Source organism: Agelaius phoeniceus, chromosome 6 (assembly GCF_051311805.1).
Source record: "Agelaius phoeniceus isolate bAgePho1 chromosome 6, bAgePho1.hap1, whole genome shotgun sequence".
Classification (NCBI taxonomy): domain Eukaryota; kingdom Metazoa; phylum Chordata; class Aves; order Passeriformes; family Icteridae; genus Agelaius; species Agelaius phoeniceus.
The window spans coordinates 12,055,548-12,081,967 of record NC_135270.1 but is presented as its reverse complement, the minus strand read 5'-3'; the positions used below and the strand labels follow the sequence as shown (position 1 = coordinate 12,081,967).

The 26,420-nt window shown below is 37.1% G+C and overlaps 1 protein-coding gene across 6 annotated transcripts in view; it reads right to left on the bottom strand.

Moving 5' to 3' along the window:
• SBF2 (SET binding factor 2) overlaps nt 1-26,420 on the bottom strand; it is a 231,713-nt gene that overhangs the window by 114,040 nt on the left and 91,253 nt on the right. For all 6 annotated transcript variants that reach the window (XM_077179816.1, XM_077179818.1, XM_077179820.1 and 3 more), the window contains exons 3-6: nt 18,753-18,890; nt 6,015-6,128; nt 4,332-4,442; nt 1,929-2,034 (exon numbers count right to left, since the gene is read on the bottom strand). In XM_077179816.1, the coding sequence (XP_077035931.1) occupies nt 1,929-2,034; nt 4,332-4,442; nt 6,015-6,128; nt 18,753-18,890 (469 nt within the window). The remainder of the gene's footprint in view (nt 1-1,928; nt 2,035-4,331; nt 4,443-6,014; nt 6,129-18,752; nt 18,891-26,420) is intronic.

Below are 26,420 nucleotides of genomic sequence, written 5' to 3'. Positions count from 1 at the left end.
ATAAGGCAGAAGAGCAGCAAAACCACAAAAAGCAGACAGCAAAAACACGAATGGACTATGGGAAAAGAAGGATGAGATGGCAGACAAAGAGTAAATTGGGGGTATAGCTATAGAAAAGTGTACAGGAGCTAATAAGAAATGACACAAATTCAAAATACAGAGGTAAAAGATTTTTGACTGCTAGCACAAGAATCTAGTCCTAGTCAAACTCCAAACTCTTCACTACTCTGCTACAGTGGATTTAGGAATTTACATGACATCCATCTGTATATATTAACCCTCTAATAACATGTGGTTAACAACATTAAATTAAACCGTATGTGTTGGAAAGAAATGCTGAATTCTCATATGTTATTCCTTTATTATTCCTTTCTATACACAACAAGAGGAATTTTAAAAACTTGCCCTGCAAAATATGCTCTCAGTAAGACAAGAGAAAAAGATTGGCCTCAGTTTTCTCTTCCATATATTTACATTTCCACTCCATCTTCATGGCTTCCCTCTATAAATCTGATGCATACAATGACTTTTCAGATTTGTCCTCATTGGTTTCCTCAGCCTGATCCTGTGACAAAACAGGCCAATCCCAATTTGCCACACAAAAGCCAAGTGCCAGAAGAGAGGATAATTACCTAAGAACTAACTGAAAGCCTCCATTTCTTTGACATTTTTGGAATTGTGCATTTATAGCAACCTTCACTGGAACTGATTAAAAAGCTGCCTCAAATCAGTTATCACATACACTACACTTACAGAACAACATACCACACCACATGGTGTAACCTGCTGCATTTATGGTACCTCACACCACATTTTATGTCTTCAGAAAAGGGGAAAAATTAGGGGAAAAATTAGTTAGGTCTGTCCACATTCAAAACATTGCCTGCAATCTGATCAGAGCAATCCTAATGAATCTTGACATAATAAGCCAGGTAAAACCTCAGTGAGCAGTTAAGTAGCACCTATATAACATTTTAGCCACAATTTTTCTTTTATTTAAACTACTATTAAAAAAAATGAAAATCTTCCTTTTGGAATAATATTCTTTTTGGAAGGATACAATTAAATCATCCTAGTAGGAGAGGGCATTGAGCTCATCAGATCTGATACTGCTTTCTGTGACATAAGCTTAGTGCTGTTTACTAATGTTTTTCTGGTTTCCATCCATTCTTACTGCCTTGAGTGAAGAATGGATGACAACACATATCCTGAGGCCATTTGATTGCTTGAGAGTAAAACTGAGGTTCACAGGATCAGAAAAGATTATTAATTGTGCCCTTATCCAGCGCTGATACAAGTTTATGATCCAAAGTCCCTTCACAAACCAATGGAATGAAGACTAAAAATGTCAGGATTTAATGGCAGACAAGACCAGGTAAGTGATGCAGCATTGTAATTGTAATGAACAAGAAAACATTTGGTGAGGGTTGTGTTAGAGCATCTTCTTGAAAGACTGGGAGTAACAGATAACAACAGCACTATAGGAACTTTTTGGTCTCACCAGCTTTTTTACAAAGCTCCCTGGTGTTCTCTGGAGTTTGTACAGTATCCAAGGGGAGGGGAGCAGGGAATCTTTTTACAGGAATGTTTTTGTGATTGCATAGGGGCCACGCTCACTTCTGCCCCCAGTAACTTACAGATACTACATGGTGGGATTGGACTAGATGACCTTTAAAGGTTCCTTCCAACCCAAACAATTCCATGGTTCTCTGATACTGGAGATAACTTACCACAGGCAGGCTGCACAAAAAGGTTCTCTGAATGTCTGATTAGGGGGTAAAAGCACAGTCAGTCATTCTTTCATTCAAAAGAAATTAATATTTACCATGCAGTTTTCTTGGCACATGATTAGAATTGAATTAGAACAGAAAATACCTCATTTTATAATTTAGAAAAATAGTTTTTTTTCAAAGCAGGACTAGACATACCCAGTTGCTGAAAGAGAAGAGCCACACTGGTGCCTGTAACAGGAAGGCTATCATGTAGAGGAGTCTGTATCAGCTGTCTGTCTCCAGCTCCTAAAGAAAACAATTTCTGTAGAAAGAATTTTTTAAAATTTAATTTATATAGATTGAACAAGCTGTCATCATACAGACAAGTGAGTCACACTGCAAAAATTATTTCTTTTGTATACAGAAATTTAAAGTCAAATAGAGATCTGAAATATAATTTGGGCACAGTGATATGTCCCCTTGAATGTCCAGCATGATAGAGTCTCCCTTGCATTTACACTGACTTAGGCAAATAGTTGAGGCTTTGAAGGCAGTTAACAGTACATTTCTATTAATACAATAAAACATTTCTAATAATACAATAAAAAAATCTCCCAGGGAATAAAAAGGTTTAAAATCCATTTAAATCAGAAAAAGGTACAGTACTACTAACTGAATTTCTTTGCTCTCTACCATCCTCAGGTGTGTAGTGAGTATGAACATCCTTGTGACATGTGGGTACTGAAGAGGGCACTTGTGCTATTCCTGTGCTCCTGTCTGCACATTAAAGTACAATTACAGCTCAGTTACCTTTCCAGCACAAGAACACTCCCTGGAGGGAGGCAGGAAATGGGAGGGAAAGGAGTGCACTTGAGTATCACATCCCAAACAGCTCTGCAATTGCAAAACACCCTCGCTTTCCTGTGAGCAAATCCACATGGCACTCAGGCAGTGAGTGATGCCAAGCAGCTCCCTCTAACCAGACTCCCATGGGCTGGGGGGCATTTCTGTGTGTAAATCTTCACTCTGCATGGCAGCAAAGGTGGGGAATGCAGGAAGGCAGCAAGCTCTGCCTGCTGCACAGCAGGTATTTAAAAATATATTTAAAAATCTCCCCAGTAAACCCAAACAAGTCCCTGAGCTGTAGCAGAGATGCTCTGCCCCTGCACTGCAGCAGCAGGCCTGGATGCAGGTCAGTAACCCATTTCACACATGATTGTTTCTGGAAATAAATGCTAAAAGAGTGTTCCCACCCTATAAGATATGATTCACTATAATTCACCTTCAGTCCTGCAAGCATAAAGCTTAAAAAAGGAGAAACACTTAATTTCTGATTTAAATGACAGTTTGACAGTAGCAAATTTAAGCTGGAAATGAGTGAGCATTTTATTTGAAGAGAGAAAGCAGAAGGAAGAACAACCACAGCAGCAAGACTTTTCCTTCCTCTTCTAACAGAGCAAAGCCACAGAGAAAAGCTGTATTCATGGACAGGGTGAAAAAAGAGAGGATAGAAGCACAGCCAGAAGTTTAAGTGGATCACCAAAACCAAAAATAAGAGACTCAAATACCACTGGAAAAGAGGGTTTCTGATGAGGAGATAAAATCTGATTACTCCCCTTCAAAACCAAAAATAAGGATAGAAAAGCAGAGATGTGGAGAGCAGCAGGGCAGAGCCTGACCAAGCTGACAGGACACTCTGACGCTTTCTGCACTAAGAGAGTCCCACAGCAGCCAGGGCTAGGGCAAAACTAGAACAGAATTAGGAAGTTGTAGGATTTCAAGAGGGTTGAAAAACCCATAGGTTGAGTAGGAAGCTGTGTATGTAATTGACTTTAAAATGCTGCCATCTGCACAGGTAGTTTTCTGGTGGGTTTCATAGTAAGGACCATAATTTCCCATCAGGGTCACAGCATAAAGCAAAAACCAAACACAGAAAGACTCAACTGGCTTACCAAAGCCTCACAAATATATAGGAATATTTTATAAAAAGTAAATTGAGAAATAAACCTGGCTTTCTGCTCACAGAAAGCACAACTGAAAAGCAGAAAGAAGTCTGCTCGCTAGAAAACTTTAATTTTTGAAAGCATGGGCAATTTGCAATATTTAATTCCTCTGAGGAAACCCCATTTGAGTTACTTTTTACCATTTAAAAAACAAATAATGAAAATAGAAATTTAAATGAGTTATCAAAGAAATGACAGTGGAATCCTAAATTCCATCAAGGAACAAACATGCATAAATGAACAGATATGAAGTTTATGTTAGAAAATGGTAAAAAAAAAAAGCCTTTAAAAAAATTTCTGTAGCAAGCAAAAGTATTCTTGAACACTTTATTATTTAAAAACTAAACTTATACAAACTGCTTAATTTGTTAATGTGCCCTGTAAAAGCCAACTCAGTGACAAAATTAACCCTTTGACCTTATCCTGGAATGGAATTTTTGCTGTCTTTAGAAGACAGGCCACAGGGAAAGCACTCACAGGCCACAGGGAAAGCACTCAGCTGAACTATGATCTTTTTTTCTTCAAAAATATCTCAAGAATTTATTTTTTGTTTTCTTCATAAATTAAATTAGCTGGAAAAATACCCTTTCCTCCCCTAGCCCCCCTCCCCATTTACCTGAGACCCTCCAGAAGCAGGGACAAGGCATGAACAGAGATTTGCAATGAGAGTCTCCAGTGACACATTCAGGCTGTCCACATACACGGTGTAGATCAAACCAAGGCAAGCCTAGAAAGGTTGACAAAGTATATCAGACTGCAATATAGGTCAAATTGTTCAAAGATCTATGTATATGATCTTGAAAAAAATGAGTTCTTAATAGTTACTAGTGCAGTGAAGTACCCTCCAACCAATGTAATTTGCCACAGTGGCAATAGTTCATTAAAAAAAAAATAGCTTGGCTACTTGCAAGGGATGCATGGTTTTTTAAAAGAAATTCTATTCTAAGTATAATGTTTTTGCTTTTTTTGTTATAAGTTTATTAGAAGTTACTGTTAAAAAGGATAAAAATCAACACAGCTTCATCTGTGCTTTGAACTCTAATGGACTAAAACCTGACTGGTTTCCAGGGTAGAACACTGATTAATCAAAGAGCTTCTGAGGCTCATTTTAAGACCAGTATTAATCACTAATAATTCCATATGTTATCTAACTTTCATCCTTAATTTTGTTATATCAATGTAAATCTATTTTATATTAATAGTATATTACTATTTCCACATATTTTATTAATGGATCAAATTTTGGTTGAGAAATCACAGATACAGCTTTAGCATTTTTACTAATAATTCAATCCAGATCAACGTGACATTCTAAGAAGCTTTTGGACAAAAGGAAATAACTCCTCCACAGCATCTTTTGCCTTTTAACTGTTTCAACTTTGATAAATCATCAAATATTTTAGTAGTTCTCTTCTCAGAAATAATTCCAACAGTAACTTTTCATATCACACATAGTTAAACAGTGAAATTCTGTGCCATGGGTTGTTGTAAATATCAATGTTAAGGAAGTGAACTAATTACAGAAAAATCCACAGAAACAACACCTCTGGTTCAGGATGTCATTTAACTATTATTCACATTGAATGAGGAAAGCATTTTGCAGAATTATTTCTACAGCCTGCCCTATTCTTACCCACTTTGCTTTGCACTTGCCAAGGGCCACTATGAGAGACAAAATCCTGGGCTCCAAGGACATTTAATCTCACATGGAGCAGTCATCCTTTATGCCTACAGACAACTGCTGAATTATTTCCTCCCTTCATCTGTAAACTGAACTTTATTTGGTTCTGTTCATATGTATTAGCTTAGGAGAAATTTAAGCTTTTCATTTATCTCAGATAAGTCATATTTCACCAGCTGAAAGTAATCCAAGGTCCTAAATCTTGGTCATGCATCTTAATTTGGTCTGGAAGAGGCTCAGACATTTTGCTTTGTATATGGAGGAGAACTAGATTTTCACTGTTAATTTACCACTATATAGTTAGTCAAATATTGTCTGCTTTTGTGCGAATAACTCCTTTCATTACAGAGTACACTGAGCCCAGAAAAATCTCTCCCACTCCTTCTGTATAGCTTTAAAACAGCTTGGAGGGTAAAGAGGCACTACTTGAACCTACAGGGACTGTTTACTGTTCCAGATGTTGAATTTGATCTAGTTCAATCTAAAGCTACTTTTGCTTTTAAATTCCCAAATCAATCCTGGGTGAGATATTTTTCATCAAAAGTACAGTCATTGTTACTCATTTAAAACCAGATTTTTCTGCTGATATATCGTAAATAGCAATTGCAAGTTCTTTACCCTGAAAATTTCTGGATAATCTAATCTGGACACCAGCACCAGACTTTTAGGAGCAAATACTTCTGCAGGCTGAATTAAACCAGACTCCTCTTCACCTTCAATTTCTTTCGTTCCCTTGAAAACAGAAACACTTCAATTAATAAGGAGGAAGAAAACTCAAACCAAAATGTTAGCATTTTTACCAAAAGTTAACATTTCTCAGAGCTTCAGCAAAGTACTGCATTATTTGAAACTGGTAACAAGATCAGGTAACAGGAGCACACTCCAATGGTTGCCTCAACTCCCTAAAGGTTCTAGATGTAATTCAGTTTATTAAAACTCACCCTGGGAAGTCAAGCACCAATGGACCTAAAATAAAGTTCTCTTAAAACAGTCTAACAGGACACAGTTCCACATTAAATACTCCCTGTGGCACATTTTAAATAGTAAAGTGGATGAAAGAACAAGATCCTTCCACATCAAACTGTGGCTGATCTACAATCTCTCCAAATACAGAGATCATGGATTTCACAAAAGAATGGCTGTCCTCCTCATATTAATATAATTCAATTTCTTACAGAATTCCCACTAACATTACAGCTGAAATTATCTGTAATGTCATCTCCAGCCTGACCTAGTGAATTTGGAATTTAAAGATATTTCTTCACCAGAAAACTGGCTCAGATTTCTCAAAAAAAATCGCTCACACTTAGGAACCACTAAGGTTACAAAAAAAAAAAAAAAAAGAGAGAACAGCACAGTGCAGATAAACTTGCAGTTGCTCATGATATTTTGCAAGTGGCTATAATCTTCTTGCCAGAACTTATTCAATCACAAACAGTTTATTATTATTCATAGCCAAAACTGAAGATGTCACTAAATATTTTCATTTCTAAAATTCCATACATTCTTTGACAATTTAAGTTTTCAGATGACAGAATGTCCTTGCTTTCCAATTTCTGGATGTAATTCTCTCCAACCCCGCACCACCCACCAAATTTCTTTTATTTGTTCCTCTGACCAAACATTCTTCCAAGCAAAAATCACTCCATTATCTTAATTAGGAACACGAGAAAAATTTTGTCCATTTTCATATGACAACATGAAATATTTGCCTTCTATTTCTGTCACATTACTACTCATCATTTCAGTTCCTTAAAAAAAAATCCAACATTTCTCCTAAATGGACGAAATCTGATAAAAATGCTCTTAAATGCCAGGAATGCTACAAGCTCATGAGCTTTATTTCACAACCTCAATTCAGAATGTACAGTTTCTTTAGGCAAATGCTAACCCACAATTCAGAATTCACGTTAAAATGATATAAAAAGAGAGTATTTGGGTTTTAATCACAATACCTTGGTTAATACAGTATAACACTTTCATACCAAAATAAAACCAGTTGGTTCAACAAGACATATACACATATGGGCAAACACTTGGCTTTGTACATTAAATTTTACCTAAATATCAAGCAATGCATTTGCATTGTATGTGCTCGGTTGAGTCTGCACCTCATTTCTAAGATAAAATTGTGATTCACAAATTTCACAAATAGAGAAACACAATAACTCAACAATCACACATCCCACTCAGGTTCATTCATTTTCATCCATTCTAATGCTGACAGGGAGAGCTTTTACAGGAATTACAGTTGCCTCCCTCTGCCCCCCAAAATCCCCAGATTTTTTAATTATCAGCAGAAGTTTGCTGTATCAACCATTCTAAAGAGCAAGTATGAGTTCTAGGCATAAAGACAACAGCTCCTGGATATCTGACAAATTGTGGGCTCTTACATTAGGAAAAATGAAATTAAAACACATTCCACATTCCTCAAGGCCAGGGAACATGGAAGCTCCTCCATATTCCATGGTACTGAGATAATGAAACCTCAGAGTGCTCAGGCAGGGAGGAGCTTTCCCTGTGCAAGACCTTTCTAATAAAATCCACACAACTTCAGACCAAGTCTTGAATTAATTCAAAATTAAGATTTAGAGCTTTTGGGGCAGAAAGCAGCACAATATTGATTGATAAAGCATTTATACTCTTCAACCACTCTCCTACTTCACAGAAGATTTACAGCAAAATGCAATGTGACTGCTGTGTTTCTTCCCCAGCTCAACATTCTGACAGGCACACAGGCACATTATTAGGAGTCACTAGACTAAGTAGATAATCATTTCAAACACATGACTTTTAACCTACTTTTCAAGCAAAGTATTAACAGCATAAGCATTCTGTACCAAAAGTAATTACAGAGCACTAAAGCCACAAATGTGATTGTATTTACACTTCTGGTCAGACAAACACACACATTTCATCTTTCTTTATCCCTTTTTCCATCGAAGGAAAAAATGTTGTCTAATAAAAAATAACAAAATGAAAGAGTTTGCTATGTTGGGGGCTTATTACAATAACTTTTTATTTTATATGTGCAGCATGCAGTTCACAACTTACCTAAGAATAAATGGATGGTATGGTAAGCTTGCTAAGGATACATAGATTGAAAGATGAATTTAAATTACAGAATCACAGGGTTGGAAAAGATCTCTGAGATCACTGAGTTCAGCCTCTGAGTGAACAGCACCCTGCCAATTGCACAGCACCGAGTGCCACGTCCAGCTCCTTCTGGAGCATCTCCAGGGATGGCGACAGCAGCACCTCCCTGGGCAGCCCATTCCAGAGTCTCATCACCCTTCCTGTGAAGAAATTCCTCCTGATGTCCAAGCTGCACCTCCCCTTGAGGCTGTGTCCCCTCATCCTGTCACTCATTGCCTGAGAGAAGAGGTGATCCCCACCTGGCTGCAACCACCTTCCATGGAATGGTAAAGTCCCCTCTGAGCCTCCTTTTCCCCAGGCTGAGCACCCCCAGCTCCCCCTGCAGCTCCTCATCAGACCTGTGCTCCAGACCCTTCCCCAGCTCTGTTGCCCTTCCCTGAATTTGCCTTGGTTAATTAATGCTGAAAAACATTCCCTCTTTTTTGTCCTTCCATTTTTCTCTTTATACTTATTTGAAATAAGCAAACTTTGAGAACAGCTGAATTTAGAAAAATGTACCACTAGAGAGCAAACCAATGTTCCAGATCCTTAACAATCCATTTAATTTAACAGGTGATAAACATCTGAAATCTAATCCAGAAACACCTGTGCTTTGAGAAGGCAAATGAATAATTTTTCTTTTTAAACACCCAATTAATAAAGTCCTGAAAAAGACTTTTCCACAGGCTACAGAATAGATAACTAAGACAGATCTAAGTGAATCAAAGAACTGCACAAGCTGTGGTTATACACAATTTCACCATGCTTAAAATATTCAGTCCTTTGTACTTAGACATGACCAAAGCCCATCAGGGTCCTGTTCCCTGCCTGTCACACCCAGAATCCTCTTTTCTTCTGCACCCTGACTTGGTTTCTAAAGTTAGAAGAAGAATATAATGCAGAGATCTGTAAACTATGGCTGACTTATGTCCTTAGAGAAGTTTTCCCAAAAAATTTCCTGGATGTTACAAACTATCACAAAAACTTACAGGCAACATGACAGTACTGAATGTTAACATTTATGTCACATGAGATCAAAAAAATGTATAGGAAAAATTAAGATAGCCAATTTTAAAACTAAAACCAATATTAAATCCCTGAAAAAAATAAAATACAATTAAACAAGCAATTATTTCTTATAGGGTAGAATATGGTTGAAGATGTACCATAAGTTTGAACAGAAAAATCTTACCTAGTTTAACAGCAAAATGTTTGATTTATTTACTTGCTGGGTTTTTTCTTCCCATCTCTTTTTCTGCATTAATAATATTTGATAAACAAACTCAGAAAATGGTGAAACCTCTTTTAAAGGTCACAGGATGCAATTTCATTTTGCTTACCTTGGCTGCTATAGCCACAAAGTGGTCTCTTAAAAGACTGGCCATAATATGTGTGTGTGTGTGTGTGTTCAGTACACTTAAAGCACACCATCAATTCACATATTTAAACTCCAATGTTTTTATCTGTTTTAACAGATGTTCACACCCATATCTACACTAAAATATATGCATGTATATAAATATATATATATAAATATAAATATATATTTTTAAAAAAAATATATATATACATATATATACAACTCCCAGAATGACAAATAATCAGTTTCACAGGTTCTTACAAAAATGAGATTACAGAACTAGAGAGTGTATGTATTGCAACTGTTGGCCTTTCTTCTTTTAGAGGAGAAGCAGCCACTGAACATATCTGTGACCTCAAGTGAAGGGGTAAATTAAAATATGCAATAACCAACCAGTTGAACTAACAGCATCACTCCGTAGTTCATGAACTTGTTCAATAAAAGCAGCTGAATTAATAAATGCATTAAAGCAGCTTTGATCCCTGACTGATAACCAACAGTTTAGAAAAATTAACTGTGATAACCACTGTTCATCATCACTCTGCTATTTGTTTGTTTCCTTATTTTCTGAAAACAATTTGTTCCTCAGGTTAGCCAAGGGATGTACATGGCATCAAGCCCAAACTAGACAAATTCAGTCTTATTATTCAAACATTTTTTTAATGAGGAAGTAAACTGACAAGTGCAGTCACCAGCAGATCAGGCATGATGTCCCAGATCCCAGAAAAAGGTTTAATACCTTCTCAATCATTGTAGTTAAAATTGAATACTTGTGGGGTTTATACACCTTATATTAAGTAAGGTATTGCTTTGTTTAATCAGTGTCCTATTGCCCCAAAAATCCCTCAACATCTATAAAAATTGTAAAGCTGAGCAGTGTAAAGTGAAAAATTGTAAAGTTTGCAGCATTTTATCAAGTAACGAGAGAAGAGTTTGAAAGCTTGGTATTAGAAAAAAAAGTATTAAACAGAAGTTAATTATTATAATAAAATATTGCATATTTCCCTCAAATAAATGGGAGTCAATCAAGAGCAAAATACTTGCTTAACAGTGAAATGTATATGAAATAAATTAAATATTATAAATATTAATTAATAACTGCATCCTGTATTATAATAAGAAAATAGGTACTCACAGCCATGAATTATTTTTATTTCAGGTACATTTATGTGTAAGTTAAAACATTTGTGGGTTACCTGATCAAGGCTGACCTTAAAATCCAAGTTTTCCATCCAGTGGCAATGGACTATGAAAGATCTCTCTGCTTCCCACTCACTTCCATGAAATGACACTTCCTGTCAGCCACATCTGGATGGGTTTCAATGTTGCATGGGGTAAATCAGGACAAAACCAGACATTCTCATGCAAGTCTCAATTTCTGCTTAAAAAACTATGTTAAAACTTCTAGAAGAAAAAGGTGACTGATTTTGTGCTACTTCAGTGAAAACCTCATTTAAAAGCAACAGATATGGCAGCCAAAAAACAAATGGAGCTTTAAAAAACAACTTTACTCATATGAACCTTATCTTCTTTTATTAAACAGAGATCTTAATTGCCATGATGTAGCCTTCAAACTTTAGGGTTTCCTCTTGAACTTTTATAAACCCGATTTTGCCACAACAATCACATTATTTTAAGATGTCAGTTCTGCTTCTAGATACTGACATTTAACTTAAAGATAACCATCTAGCCAAAATCAACATTAGGAACCAAAGTCAGTCAGGAAAGATCCAAAGGACCTACCAATATGGTCAGAAACAATTCTCCCTACAACTGAGTGCAGCATTATCATTTGCTCCATCAACATGCAACTGAGTTACAGCACACATGAAGCACAGCCACCCTTCTCCTGTCTTTTCACCCTAGTCTTCAGAATCTGGAATGCTGGTTCTGATTCCTGTTGAGCAGAGAAAAATTAGGCTTATCCTCATGTGAGAGGGAGGAAAAGCAATTTGAACTGAGGTACTAATAGAAAATTTAGAAGAAACACGAGGACTTAGAGGTAGCTGTGCTGTTCTGGGGGTGGAAGCTGGCAGGCATTATTTGAAACTCAAAGGAAATCAAATGTGAGCAGAAACTGAAGTTAGAGTTGTGCCTTAATAATTTGTTCACTCTTTGAAAGAGAACAAACTTCTCTCATTCCAAAACTTGCTCTCTAGTACTTCACTATGTCAAAACCAGTTTGCCCTATGCAAAATTTTTCATTGAAATTATGCCAAGTTCACCAAGCCTGTTGTTTTTCTACTAACTGCCCAGCAAAGATTTAGAGACCATGCTCAATTTCTTATTTTAGGAAAAATTATTTGGAGTTTACTTTAGTAATCTTATGCCAATTACTCATTTGGGACAGATCCCTTTCTCCTTATGTGACTTAGTCTCTGTTTGTCTTATTTGCAGCCAAACACAGGCTTAGCTGCTTTATTAACAATCAAAGGCCAAAAAACATTCAGCATCAATTAATTTTATTTACTTGTCAGAGTATATAAATGCATGTATCCAATAAATTCTAACACATGTAGGAAAGTTAAAATAAACTAAGCTGCCTGCTGCCAGAAGTCAAATCTGCAGCCTGCCTGCAATTTGCTGTACTGAGCTAAAACCACAGGTGAACAGATCTGCTTTGTGGTTTGCCTGTGTGCACAGAACCATACCACTGCAGCTAAACCTATACTGGAAAAAATTAAACCAGCATAAAAGCCATTATCTTGATTTAATTATCTCAAAATGGGGATAATACAATGTAGTAATGCACAGTAAAGAGCCTATCAACTAAAAAAAGATAAGGATCAAAGACAGAAAATGACCTGAAGATCATAAACTTATCAAATAGAGCAATCTTGAGGTTTTATGACAGGTCAGCTGGTTCACTCTCTATGTACTACTGACACTTCAGAGCACAAATGTGATAGAAAGAGTTTGCAAAGCACCTTCCAGCACTACACAAAATTGACACCTCCACCATCTATTAGATGTTTACCATTTAACACTCTCACTTTGAAAACCTCCAGAAGGTGTTGATATGGATTATCACATAAAACCATTGAAAGTACTTTGGAACCAAAGGAACCTCACACCCACACTTTGCACATTTCAGTGCAGCTTTCCAGACAAAGTGTCTCTCTGAAATAGGAGGTGCAAGCTCCAGAGCACCTGGGAAGTCCAAGATGATGCCACTGAGTTGCCCTACTGGAATATCAATAATCAACAGCATTAATAACTGCTTTTACTGTGTTAACCTTATCCCTGAGGAATGGGAAAGAAATGCAGCACCAGGTCCTTAGCAAGAACTATGCAGAAGCAAACATCATTCCAGAGCTTCAAGTTTACTAAACCTTTCTGAATTTTCCCAAAGGCAGCTAACCTGATCCATGAATTCACACACCCCTAAACTGAGAAAACTGCAGACACCTATGATACACATGCAGAACAAAAGGCAAAACTCAAATTTAAGAATGCTGTAATTCATGCCCTATTTTAACTCACTATAATGTTTTTTATAAATAATATAGAACAGCATATATAGACATACACCAAGGCAACATTTTACACACACAGATTGTTTTGGTTAATTAAAACAGTTAATCCCTTTGAATTGCATATGGGGGAATGCATTGAAAAGACTTGCAGTGAATTGCTGAATTAGTATTACACTGCTGTTTGAAAGTCAGCTGAATCTGATCTCTACTGACAAAGAAATGCCTCTGCTGAAAAGATAGCATCTCCTTGTCCTGTGAGCTGAACTTGGGGCCTCTGTTCAACAACACAGGAGTTAAGAGGACAAGGTGACCTTTACCCAGCACAAGTTTTTGTACCCTGCAAAAGCATGAGTTCAGCTTGGGGATGTGTGTGCAAATGCACGAGCCAGGGGATGAACAGGGCAGGAGAAATTATTGCCAGAGTTATTAAGATGGAAATATGATTTCCTCTGTACAACTATTCTCATCTTAACTTTAAATTCTGATGGTTATCTTAAATGTATAAAAGGACATTAAAATACAAGTCTGTTTCTTATAGAGAAAATTATCGCAATCTGGCCTTTACACTAGACAAGAAAAGAAATAAGGCATTACTTAAATCTCTATACAATGTCACAACAGCCATTTTTCAGTAGATTCAGAAAGATGATGATGCAACGTACTAAACATTGCTCTTAAAATTGGGGGGCCTTTTGCACAAAATGTGTTTAGGGGCATTGACTATATGAAGGAACTTTCAGAATAAATTCAGCATTTGGGATACTGACATAAAATTATTAAACTTCATTTTAGGAAGAACATGCTCATTTAATATCCAAAGGGGAGGTCAGGTTTCCTCCACAAAACAGGTACAGCTGAACTGAGTGTTCTCAGCCTCTGGTAAAACATCAGTGACTCATTGAGCAGCTCCTGCCTGAGCACAGCAGCAACACCAAAGCTCCAGTCCAAGCTGAGAAATCATAACTTTTTGAAGCACAATCATTTTGTTGGCAGTTTTTCCCTTGACTCAGGAAATATCTATGAATGTTGTGAATCTGCCATTTTATGGTTTGGGATTTTTACAAGTCCTTTTTCCTCCTTTTGCAGGGGAGGGCAGAGAGAGGAAGAGAACGTGAATGGCAGGAAACAGGAGAGCTGTGAATTATTACTTATGTCCATTTTCCAGAGCAATAGATTTAATCCTATATTTGTCATTGCAATGTTTTAACACACACACACAGACACACACACACAGACACACTTGAGACAACACACAAGCACGAGACAATCTTGTAATAAGATTGTCATAAACAAATGTTTGGGGTGTTGTGCTGATCTCACTGAGCAGATTTTCTGTAATGCAAGAAATGCAGTTGCACAGCCTCAATTGCTGGCATAAATCATTCTCTGATTTGTTGATGGTGGGGTTGGGAAGAGAGGGCAAATTTCTTTCCAAGTGCAAAGCAATGTACAAATTGACCATTATGTTTCTAAATTATCTGAGTCAACATTTTTTAAGAAAGATTCTATCTGTGGTGCTCTTCCAAACATTGTTAATATAAATTCTGTGTAACTGGTAAGAAGCACAACTGAGGTCACTACAAGTATCTGCTGAGTCAAAAGTACTAAATCAAGTCCTTGTCTGCTAAGTGGTAACATGCAGAAATTGCTGCTAGAAATGAGAACCTCGTTTTAGCAAACTGTGCACACCACTCAGAACTAAACATGTTAATGTATGCACATATATGTATACAAATATATACTTTTTATGATTAATAAAGCTACAAACATAGAGAAACTGAGTTTTATGGGTGAATTCTGTAGATGTAAGCTATGATTCTTCTGAACATCCTTTGGCTGCTCAACAGCTTCTGGCTTCAGCTGCCAGAAAAATAAACTAAGAAGACTTTTTTTTTGGTTGATAGAACAAGGTTTTTCCAAATCACTGACATTTCAAGTGGATTTCAAACCACAAAAGCAATCAAAATACAGCAATGGGACATCACACACCTCCACATCCTCCCAGCCCCTCTAAAAAAACCAACCAACTTTGAAGGCACTGTGAGAGGAAGGGAAACAGAGATGTTTTGACTTACTCACCTCCTCCTAATTGCTGCAGGCACATGGCAGTGAATGAGGCCCCCAGCTCTGTTTGCTGGAGTATCTAAATAGCACCTTAAGCCAGACAGAAATGTGGATACAGCCAAGCACGTGCTGGAAATACAAGAAGCTGGAAGGACCAAGAGGCAGAGCAGTAGCTCAGATTTGTTTACACTCATGTAGGAACTTGAGGTGGGAGAGAAGCCTTGCACATAGAACTGCCCTGCAACATGCTCAGGATGCCTCTGAATGACAGCAGCTTTATCACTGTTAATTGAACTGCCTCTAGGAGTGTCTACACACAACCCAACCTTTTCTGCTCTTAAGGGCAAACTAATGTTTGTCTAATGCTTCATTTTAAACCCAGATGAAGAACATATCCTTATTTAGCTTTAGCAAATGTTACTGGGACAAATAAGTGAGACTAGCACTCCAAACCAGAACAGTTCCTGAAGGACTCCATGGCAAAGCTGTGTCATCTGAAATCACACAGCACCAAGTGAGCTCCATTCCCCTGTTTAATGGGGTGTGTTCATCTCACCTGTGCCTACAGATATGGAATATTAACCAGACTGAAGTTAACAACAATGTTTTTTTATATTATCACAGGTTTCTGAGAGCTGATTGCTAATCAAACTGACCAGCACCCATGCAGGTAATAAATTCTGGGTCAGTCAGAACTGCAACAATGCAAAGGATGATTCATGGATGCCACCAAAGAAAACAGCATTCTATTTTCTGGCCAGAGGGAAGAAGTTGAAAATAGGCCATCAGCTGATTGATCACTAGAGCCTGTGCTTTCCTCTGGAAAACTTGTTGTGGCATGCAACTGCCAAGAGATTACACTGAGTCCAGGACTTCCAGAGATAGCAGGGAGGATACTTTTTCCTGCAGACTGTGTAGTTTTTACAGCTGCTATATTAATCTTGCATCCTAGATTATCGTGGTATCACTTATGTATTCCATCTGAGTACAAACTCCTTACACTTCTGGTAGCATTTATTTACAAATTATCCTGTAACAAACAACTGAAGCAGGGATGAAGGGAGCCAAAACAACAGAAGTCTTTCTGACTTGAGTCCTCCCTTGAGTCTTCTCAGACTCAACTGTGTCTAAAGGGTTCGTATTATGATGCAGAAGGTTCCAAATAGGTTTGATGGTTCTCTTGGAGCATTCACAGGCTGAGAAATGAGTTTGTTTTCAATTCCCAGTTTAATTAACCACAGAAACTTCCCAGTGGTTGATTCCTTTTTTTTTTTCTTTTTTGTGAAGATGATTCTGCCAAGCCCAACATCTCATCTGCTGCTCTGGCTGAATTCTGACCAGCCTCATGTATCAGCAAGGTCTACCTGGTGAAGGCTACTGGGAAAGAAGTGGTTTTGTGGGATTTTATTGAAATTTAATCTTCCTTTGGCCTCAGTAAGTTATATCAGTCAGTTAAGGAAAAACTGACCTGTATTTATCTGTGCAAAGCACTGTCTAGACTTCATTGCAAGTCCTGAGCACGATGTTTCATAGATTATTTAATTAAGCATGCATCTGAATGGTTAAATCAATATTACTGCCCTAGCCCAATGCTGTGTGAGCTCAGGTTTCATGACAGATTGTACACGTGCTGGATTCTTGTCTAATGACCATGGAACAGGGCACGTTCAATTATTCTCTTTGGGTTTCAGAAAGAAACAGGAAGTTTTGCTATAAACAATGCAGTCATAGAATAAATTTCACCACAGCAAGTTCATCTGAAAAATATGCATTCTTTACAACACAGCCAGGAATGGCATTATGAGAACCAACATCCTGCTGCACTCAGTTTTTATTGTTTTTTTACTTTGGGTTATTTTGCATTAATACTTAGGCAATATAAGGAAAGAAAAAGTTTTAGTTAATACTGGATGTTTTGTGATGAGCATTACTTCAAAGATGTGGATAGGGAATCAAAAGCAGCTGCTAGAAACTACAGGATAAATAACAAGTTTGCTAAATTTAGTTTATGTTATGAAATACATAGAGTGAAGGAAGAGTCAGCCATTGTAAATTTTTATCAGCTGGGAAAGAATTACTATAGAATATTTCACTCTCTACTTATAAAATAAAGGAAATATGACAGACATGAAATTTTAAGAGGAATGTGTCAGCTAATCTACACTAAAGCTTAAGACTAAAGTACATCTAATATTGGGGTACATTTCTGCTTTCAAATCCTTCTAAAAGTCCACAAAAACATCCAACTAAACTGTAGCACTAATGAAATGAGAATAACTATTATTCTCTGGCTTCCAACTATGCCCAGAAAAACCACACCATTATTATTATTACTACAACACATCTTTCAATTATTCTACAAACAGGGTAATCTTTCAACTCTGGTATTAAATGAACATAGTGCTCTTGGATTATTAAAAACATTTTCTTAAAATAATCAATAATGATGCAGTTCTTCACTAAGAGAACAAGAAATTACTTTACTCAGCTATTTATTTAATCTCAGCTAATTCCATTATACTTAGTGCCAAGGTTTTACTTATTTTTTTAATTTTCACGTAGGAAAGAAGATATTTCAAAACATAACAATGGCAGTCTGCAATTACATATTGGATTAGGTTTTCCCTAGGTTCTAGATTCTAAAGATTTCAAGTATTAAGTCACAGCAGATATTCTGGGAAGTACTTTACATCAAATGGGAAACAAAATGTCTATTTTTGAAAGACTGAGGTTGCCAAGTAAAAATGAAATACATGTTTAAAATCAAACAGTGCCAAGTAGCTGACACCTCCAATCTGACCCAACTAAAAACTGAATAATTATTCCATCAGTTTTTAAAATCTTGCCAATAAATGCACTTACAGAAATGTGGATGCACACTCCAGCATCCTTTTGGAGTGCACATCTGTTCTGACGGAGCAGGCCAGCAGAGGGAGCAGAAGTTAATAAACCTTCTCCTAGAACAAGGCTCAGACTCATCCATGCTATGTCAAACAGGAAAGGAAATGAAAGGAACACCATATTGCTTATCCCATTTGAAAAGGAAAATGTGGTGGAGAAAAAGAAATTCTATGACGTGGTTTTGGCTGGGTTTTTTTTTTGTTTGTTTGTTTGTTTGTTTCCAAACAGATAAAAACTCCAAACACACAAAACAGTGCCTCAAGCTCACCTTTTGCAAAAACACATGAATTTCTGTAGGACAGAAAAACGAACCCTCAGCAGGAACAGCAAAATATTTCCTCAAGTTGCTCTCTATGACATGGCTGCATAGTTTATAGGCACTTCTTCCTGCATTTCTGCTCCTTGCTGTCAATCTCTTACCTGCAGGTTGATCTCTGCTTCATAGAAAGTCAGGCAGGAGCAGTAGTGCCTCTCTGAGTCGATGTCAGTCAAAACCACCACGAAGAACGTTGGCTGCTTCCTCTCCTTGGAGAGCTGCCATCCTCCAGGCTGGCAAAACTAAGGGAGCAAACAGACAGACACAGGTAACACCAGCTGTTTTCAGAAATATGAAAAATATTTCAGCATCATCAAGGATCATTTTGTTTAAAGTGAACATATGCAGGGTTGCAAAATTTGAAGAAAATGGGGAAAACCCACTATGTCTTGAACTTGGTAAGACTGAGAAAAATTTAGCTCTATAAATATTAAGGGAGAGAATAAACACTATAAAAAGAAAATGTATTCCTTTAAATACAGTCAGCATTTAAGAGCATCTTTGTGGTGTTGAACAGGAAATAACAGGAATAAATTGACACATGAAGCAGATTTCATTTGGATAAAAGGTTAGAATCTGAAGCTAAAATTCTTGTGTCTTAAAACAACTCTACATTTTTCATTTCTTCACTTATTTCACTAATAATTTATCTAATCAAACATAGATATATATCACTTGCACCTACTTGCAAAATAGGAAGTGAGTTCAATACCCATTCCTAAAAAGAATACTATAGAAAAATATTTTTCACCTATTTATTGATTACTTCTGTAAACTTCATTGTAAACATTTGAAATTTTACACACACAAGTAGCATGAACAAACAGAACTACAGCTCAACAGCAAAGTGGAAATTGTGAGATTTTTTTTCCTTTTTAAAGGAATACTCTCTAATGCAAGAGTGTGCTGAAATTCAGGGATCAGTTTGCTGAAGATATCTGGGGTGGCCTTTATTCCTCCTTTCTTTTACTGAAAGCTAAAGTCACATCCACGAAAAAATCACAAATACATTTCTAATAGCAAAATTATAACCCTAGAATTTAGACAAAAAAAGCAATAACCCCTGTATGTATTAGGAGTAATAACAATTTAAAAAACCCACAATAAATTCCTAGAATTGTTAAATGATGCAGATACCAAAGGAATCAAACAAATAGGTCAAAATCTCAAGTTTCCAGAATTGCTTCATTCCTCCAGACAGATGTTAAAGACTGAAAGAGCATGAAGAGTAAGTTGTAAACAAACATTTTCTACAGATTCATCTTTAGAACCTCTACCATAAAAGCTGGGTAGTCTTAGGTGAGCACCAGTTAAAACTCTGCCTCTGATATGCAGTTTCTTTTATGATCCTGGGAAAATCTTCAAAACTTAAGTTTTCTCATGTTACATTCTTCAAATTCTAGATAGTCAGCTTAACACTTGTGAGTCTGCATCCTTAGAAGTGCTAAGCACTCCCTTCTACATCTGAGAATAACTGCTCTGAACATCAAAAAGTACTTTGTGAAAAGACATCCTAGTCATTCCAAGTTAAGCATCCAGTATTAGTCTATGATTTTGATAATGCTGGCCTAATCTCCTCTTGTTTTTCATCCCATGTCAGTTAAAAATAAGAAGATACTGCTATTAATCTTGCAGGACTGCTATAAAGATAATGCAATATGGCAAATATATACAGACATTATAACAAAAACATCATTAAAAAGTTTGACAATAAAAAAATCATTAAGAGTTCTCTATGAATTGCAGAGTTTGAGGGGTGTCTGTGTAATAAACGAAGCCTGGAATCCACAGTTCAACAAGATAACCCCCAAAACTGTGAATTGCTCTTTGCCCAACAAATATGAGCCAAAATGCAAAGAATGCAGCAAGAGCCTAATAATAAATAAAATCTTTCCATGATATGCCATGAAAACCAAATTATTTTCCTACAAGGTAGGTCAAATGAAGGCTGTTCATGCAGCTCAGGCTTTGTAAGATCCAAACACTCGAGTTTACAATCTTAACACCCCTTCAGATCTGCCCAGTCTCCCAGCTCTGACAGGAGCTCCTTGCTGGTGCCACTGCCTTTCTGCTTTACAGGTGATGCCCATCTCACACCTGGAAACAACAATCTCAGATTTTTGAGAGTCTGGAATTCCTGGACAAATCCCACTCTGCCCATTCCAAACCCTGCCCTACTAAAGGCACAGAAGCACTTTGGTATTGTTTGAAAACAATCCTTTTTATTGGGAAAATGCATTATTAGCAGGTCTGCTGCATAAAATCTATTCCAACATCTGCCCTGTAAACTGGGAAATGCAAAGGGAAACCCTACAGCTAAACTTTGAACTACCAGAGGAGACTTTGGATCTGAGCAGGCTGCTGTCAATAGCAGCCTCTCAATCTATGCATGTCTAAAACCTACTCACGTCACAGGTGAGAGTTCTCCCCAATTTCAAAGTGATCTTGTGCACAAAATGATGCCTCAGGCTTTAGCTTTTATATTTTTCAGGTTCTGCACTACTTTGGTGTGCAGTTCATATTAGGGGATGGTGAGCTCTTCACAGAGTAGGGAGACAAAACAATTCCTCCTCTAGCTGGGGACCAAGGACAAATGATCCAAATTTCAGGCCCAAGGGCATAAACAACAGTGGACTGAAGAGAGAAAAACAAGAAGGATGGGACTTCATGGGCTGAAGCTGTAATTGGACAATTAATTCCAATATGCAAATGGACCAGAACTTATAAAAGTGAGAGATCCCGTGACCGGCCGTGCGTTTTGTGACCATTTTGGTTCATCTTGGGTGTAGCCCTGGCTGGGCTCTTGTGCTGCCCAAGGTGGATCCATCGAGGCCTTCTAATAAATCCCTACTTTATTCTTTAACTCCATCTAGCCTCTGTCCTAGGTCAGCCTTCATCAGGCATCAAAACTTCCTAGATTTAACTGTTTTACTAGAAAACAACAATTGGTGATCACTGAGGAAAACAGCTGAAGTAGAGTACATCCACTGGCTACACAGAGAGTCTGTGTTTTCAAATAAACTAGAAGGAATTTATAAATAAAGAGATTGAGGATAAAGACAACAGGCTCCCCCACGAGATTAAACAATGACTGTTTCTCAGTTTCCTTAAAATAAGGTAATAAATATTAGCGCAATATTTGAAATGCAAGCAACATTGAGAAGAACTTTCCAAACCAGCATAAATACAAGTTACCCTCCAGGATGATTACCAGCACTCTCTGGCTACTAAGAACAAGGAAATGTTTCCATACCAAACCAGATGCTTCACCAAAACAGACAAAAGCATCATTGTGAATATAAGCCAAAGGTCATGTGGCTTCTCCAGTAAACAAGAAAAACCCCAACAGTTTAAGAACCAACACCCTTCCATATTGTTTCACTTATTTGCCAGAATTCTTGGAAACAGACTACAACTCCTATCAAAGGCAGTGAAAAGAAGAATGAAGCAGAATGTCCAACTCACAATTCATAAGAACGAGGCCCTAATGCTGGGCGAGTGCTTCCAACAGACTCCATGTTAGAACTGACTGCCTTCTAAACTTTGCTGCAGATATGCAGAAATTGCCCTGAACAATATGCAACACATCTTACACTGCAGGTACTGAAATTACACTTTCTGCATTGTCTGAAACTGCAGGTGCCCACTGAAGCAAAGAACTTTCTCTCAATTATTCCCACAAATGCCTTCAGACTAAACAAGAAACCAGACAGATTTAAAAATGATGCATGGCGTTCTAAACCAGTGTAACTGGGTTTGTTACCTTCAAAAAATTTCTATGTCATCACCACAAGCCTTCTTGCTAAAGTCTAGACATGATTAATCAGTTAAAAGTGACATTTCTTTCTTCTGATTTTTATAAGCTAAACACATCATCCTTGCTTGATTCACAGATTTGTTCCCTCTCTCTAACCTAGAGCTACAGCTGTACTGCTACTGGTTCCCTTGTCCCTCTCAATTGAAATAAATCATTTGCATAAATCAGCATATCCCCTAGATATACTGGACACAGCTTTGGTGTCCAGAAACCTAGGACATCCTGATTGGGAAGGGACAGGTTGTGAAGTAGATCCTCACTTGAAAAAAGTCATTGAGATGCTGGACTTTATCCAAAGATGGGCTTGGACACCCAGTGTTTGAGGCCATGACAATTTCCCCAAGCAGCACTTTAAAGTCTGTTGAAAAATTGAAGAAAATGTTGAAATTGTCACAATTTCTATTAAAGCACTAGAGGAAGAAGGCTTTTTGGTTACTGTGAATATGAAGATTAAATATCATGATAATGAACAGTAATTCTAAAGTGTTCAAGTTTCATTAAAGAAAAATTTCAGTCCTTTGTATCCTTACCATGACAAAACTATACTATCCATATCTCAGAAATTTGATCAGAAATGACCCAGCTGCAAGAACCTGTACCTTAGAAATCCATCATTTTCTTCTGGCCTTGCAGCCCGAGCACAACCAAGTCCACAACACAAACTCAAACCAATATTCTAGCTGGGTCTGTGCAGCCACAGACTGCTCCCTCTGCACTTTACATTGTTTGCTGCATCAATGAGCTGCTCAGCTTCCCATCACAAATCCACCACCTCTGATGGCATGACCAAGGGAGAAAGGGAAAAAAGCTTGTTCAGAAAGTTTACAACATGAAACATTCTTTGCAAGTCATCCTTTGAAAGCATTTTAGGAAGGGTTTACACAGAGCAGTAGACAAGCTCTGTGACAGAATCCTGCACTTGAATTATTATATTTAAGACATTTTCTCACACCATACTTATTTCTTCAAAATATATTTGTGCACTTGCTCCTTGTCAAATAAAATCCAAAGCTATCTAGGATACACATAAAATAGAAAACTCTTGAACTCCATTGACAAACATGAATTAAAAGATCCCAAAATTATTTTAAAATTTAAAACATCTGACAGAGATATCCGCTTTCCTTTCTAATTCAAGTCTTTCACCAAACATTGAATTCTCCCTTGAATCACTCTCTGCACAAAGATTCATTTCATTAAGCCTGCTTCTGCAGGCTCTTACTATTCAAGTAACTGTGCTTTGTTTTTAACATGTATCATCATCATCCTTCCTGCAAACCTCCCTAAAAATAAAGAACCATGTTCTGGACATTATGTGAAGGAAGTTTGTTCCATCTGGACTTGCATGACCCAGCACCAGCTGCTGAGTATTTCACCATTTCTCCATTCACTTATGTATGGAATTTTGGCAAAGGGAATTTTCTCTCTCAGATGCATACCTCTATTTAAAACAAAACAATTACAATGCTCATTGGCATGATAAAAAAAGCAAAGTTATGAAGCTGTTAATATGAAGAAACGCCTGGATCTTTTGGATATCTCTGGATGTAAACAGACCACAAAATATAGACTGAATTTTGTAACAGCTTCCTGCCTTTCAGTATCTCATATCCAAGAAATCATGTATTTATCCTTATCCTGGTCTAAAATAAAACCAGAGCACTTAACATACAATCCAAATTATTTCCAGGTAAAAGCCCATTTGTAGTGTTGCAGAATATTCTGGTGATCAACTGTAAACAATTAAACTCACAAACAAAACAACAGCTTTTAATCCTAAAACCCTAAAGAAATAAAAATAAAGGCCTTTTTTAAATTTATACCTTGGAATGAACTGAAATGCAGCATTCTCTAAGAGGAACCTTTACATAATCACCTTGAGGCACCTGTGAACTGTGCTGCCTGTGAATTATTCATATTACAGGTGAATAATCCTTCCCTCTCTGCCCAGATGCTGCGGACATTTCCACCTCAGCTCCTCACTCAAACCCTTAACGCCACGTAAAAACAGACACTGAGAAACATTTCTCTTCAGAGGGAAGATCCACAACCACATCCTTGATCTTCCTAAGGCTGAAAGTTGCTGGAAGATCTCTTGGTGGCACTAATCCTGCACAAAGGACAGACCAGGAATTCTCTCCTTGGAGCTGCACATTGAAGTGATGCTCAATAACCAGATGCTCGAGCTTGTCACAGACCCTGCAGCAAAGTTCCACAAAGCAAGAAAACCTAAAATATGCAGGAACATCTCAATTAAAACCAGTCAACTCATCTTCCAAAGTCAGAGAAGTCTTTTTCTGAAATTCATCAAGGTTAACCTTCCCCACACACCAGTAAATAGATAATCCTGGGTGCACATCTACACTTGGAAAAAACCCATCAGTTTCAAGTTCATTGCTTTGCCTTTTTAAAACCTCATAAAATTGTGTAATTTTAAACACCTTTCCTTAATGAGCTGCTATAATGAAAACTCAGATTGGTGAAAAGCATTTGTGCAGCAACTGTACTCCTAGTTTATCTTCTGAAAAAATAAAACAAACTGAACTGGCTTTTAGCAAGAAAACTACACCCACTGGGAAAACAGTTCCTTCTTGTGTTTTCAGAACACTTAGTATTGCCATTCCAGTGGCTTATTTAAAACAACAACAACAAAAAAGCTGTCAAATACTCTTCTGACCATTTCTGAACAAAACCAGGCTAGTCTACAGAAATGGTGATTTATGAGTAAGTACTGCAAGCTAATGCCTTTATTTCAGAAATAGTACAGGATTAATAATGGCATTGAATGGGGTTTTCTTCACAAAACAAACTTCCAACATCTCCATTCTAATGAAGTTTAGTAAGAATGTGGAATTGGCAGGCTTGTGCAAATAATTTTTTATTTTTTTAACCTATTTAGACAGTGGTCCATCCTGTTGATTTCAGCCAAGTGTTACCACGATAATCTTATAGAAATTTAAAAATTCTGAGATCATTGAACCCAGAATCTTTTCTTACCACACCCACCCATAGTAAAACCCAACACTGCTCTGGGCTGCCTCAGATAGCTGTGGACAACCACCAGGAATTCTCAGATGTACATCAGTATGGAAACCCAAATATCCATACATTTGGTGCCTGAAGCACATACTGCACACCAGAAAATTTTAGGTATGTAAAAAAAAAAACAAAAAAACCCATACATTTTAAACATCATCAAACAGTTAAGAAGTCATAAATTTAAACTTGGGTCTTGCACCTGAAATTCAGGAACACAGGGCCTGCCTTCAGAATTCCTTTTACAAAGCAATCCTTGCAGGTCACCAATAACTGCTGCCCATGGTACCACAGGTCAAAGGAATAAGAGAAGTCTGGAAATTAATTGTTCAACATGAAAGCAGAAAAGACAATTACAACACAGCAATAAATCCAAGTAAGACATGACTTTAGCAATTTATACTTCAGTCACAGGTTAGTGAATACAGAATAATCAATTCTAGTGATGTACTGTGTTTGTTATAGACAAAAAGTGTGGAAGGAGAATTTCTGATATTTAAAATACTTAAAGAAGGACTATAAAAGGATAACACTATGAAAGAAACTAATTCCTTGTATTCAATACCTGTGTTTTAATTTTCATCACAAAGCAGATAAAGAAGTGTCTGTGTCCCTCTTAACCTTTTCAACAACCATTTTTCAGGAATTGTTTTGAAAATGCATTGTGCAATTATACTAATAGTTAATGCATTTGGGAAGGGGTTTTTGGTTGCTTTTTTGTTTGGGGGCTTGGTTTTATTCCTACTTGTAATGACCCCTGACCTTTTAAAAGATCAGTAGTCATCTGAAGTAGACAAGCCTAGAAATACAGTTTCTATTTAAAAACATAATTGAGCATTTTATGCACAATTATCAGTGAAGCACGAAATATTAACCTTGCCTATTGCACTCATTGCACTCCTTTTGCTCCTCTTCTCTC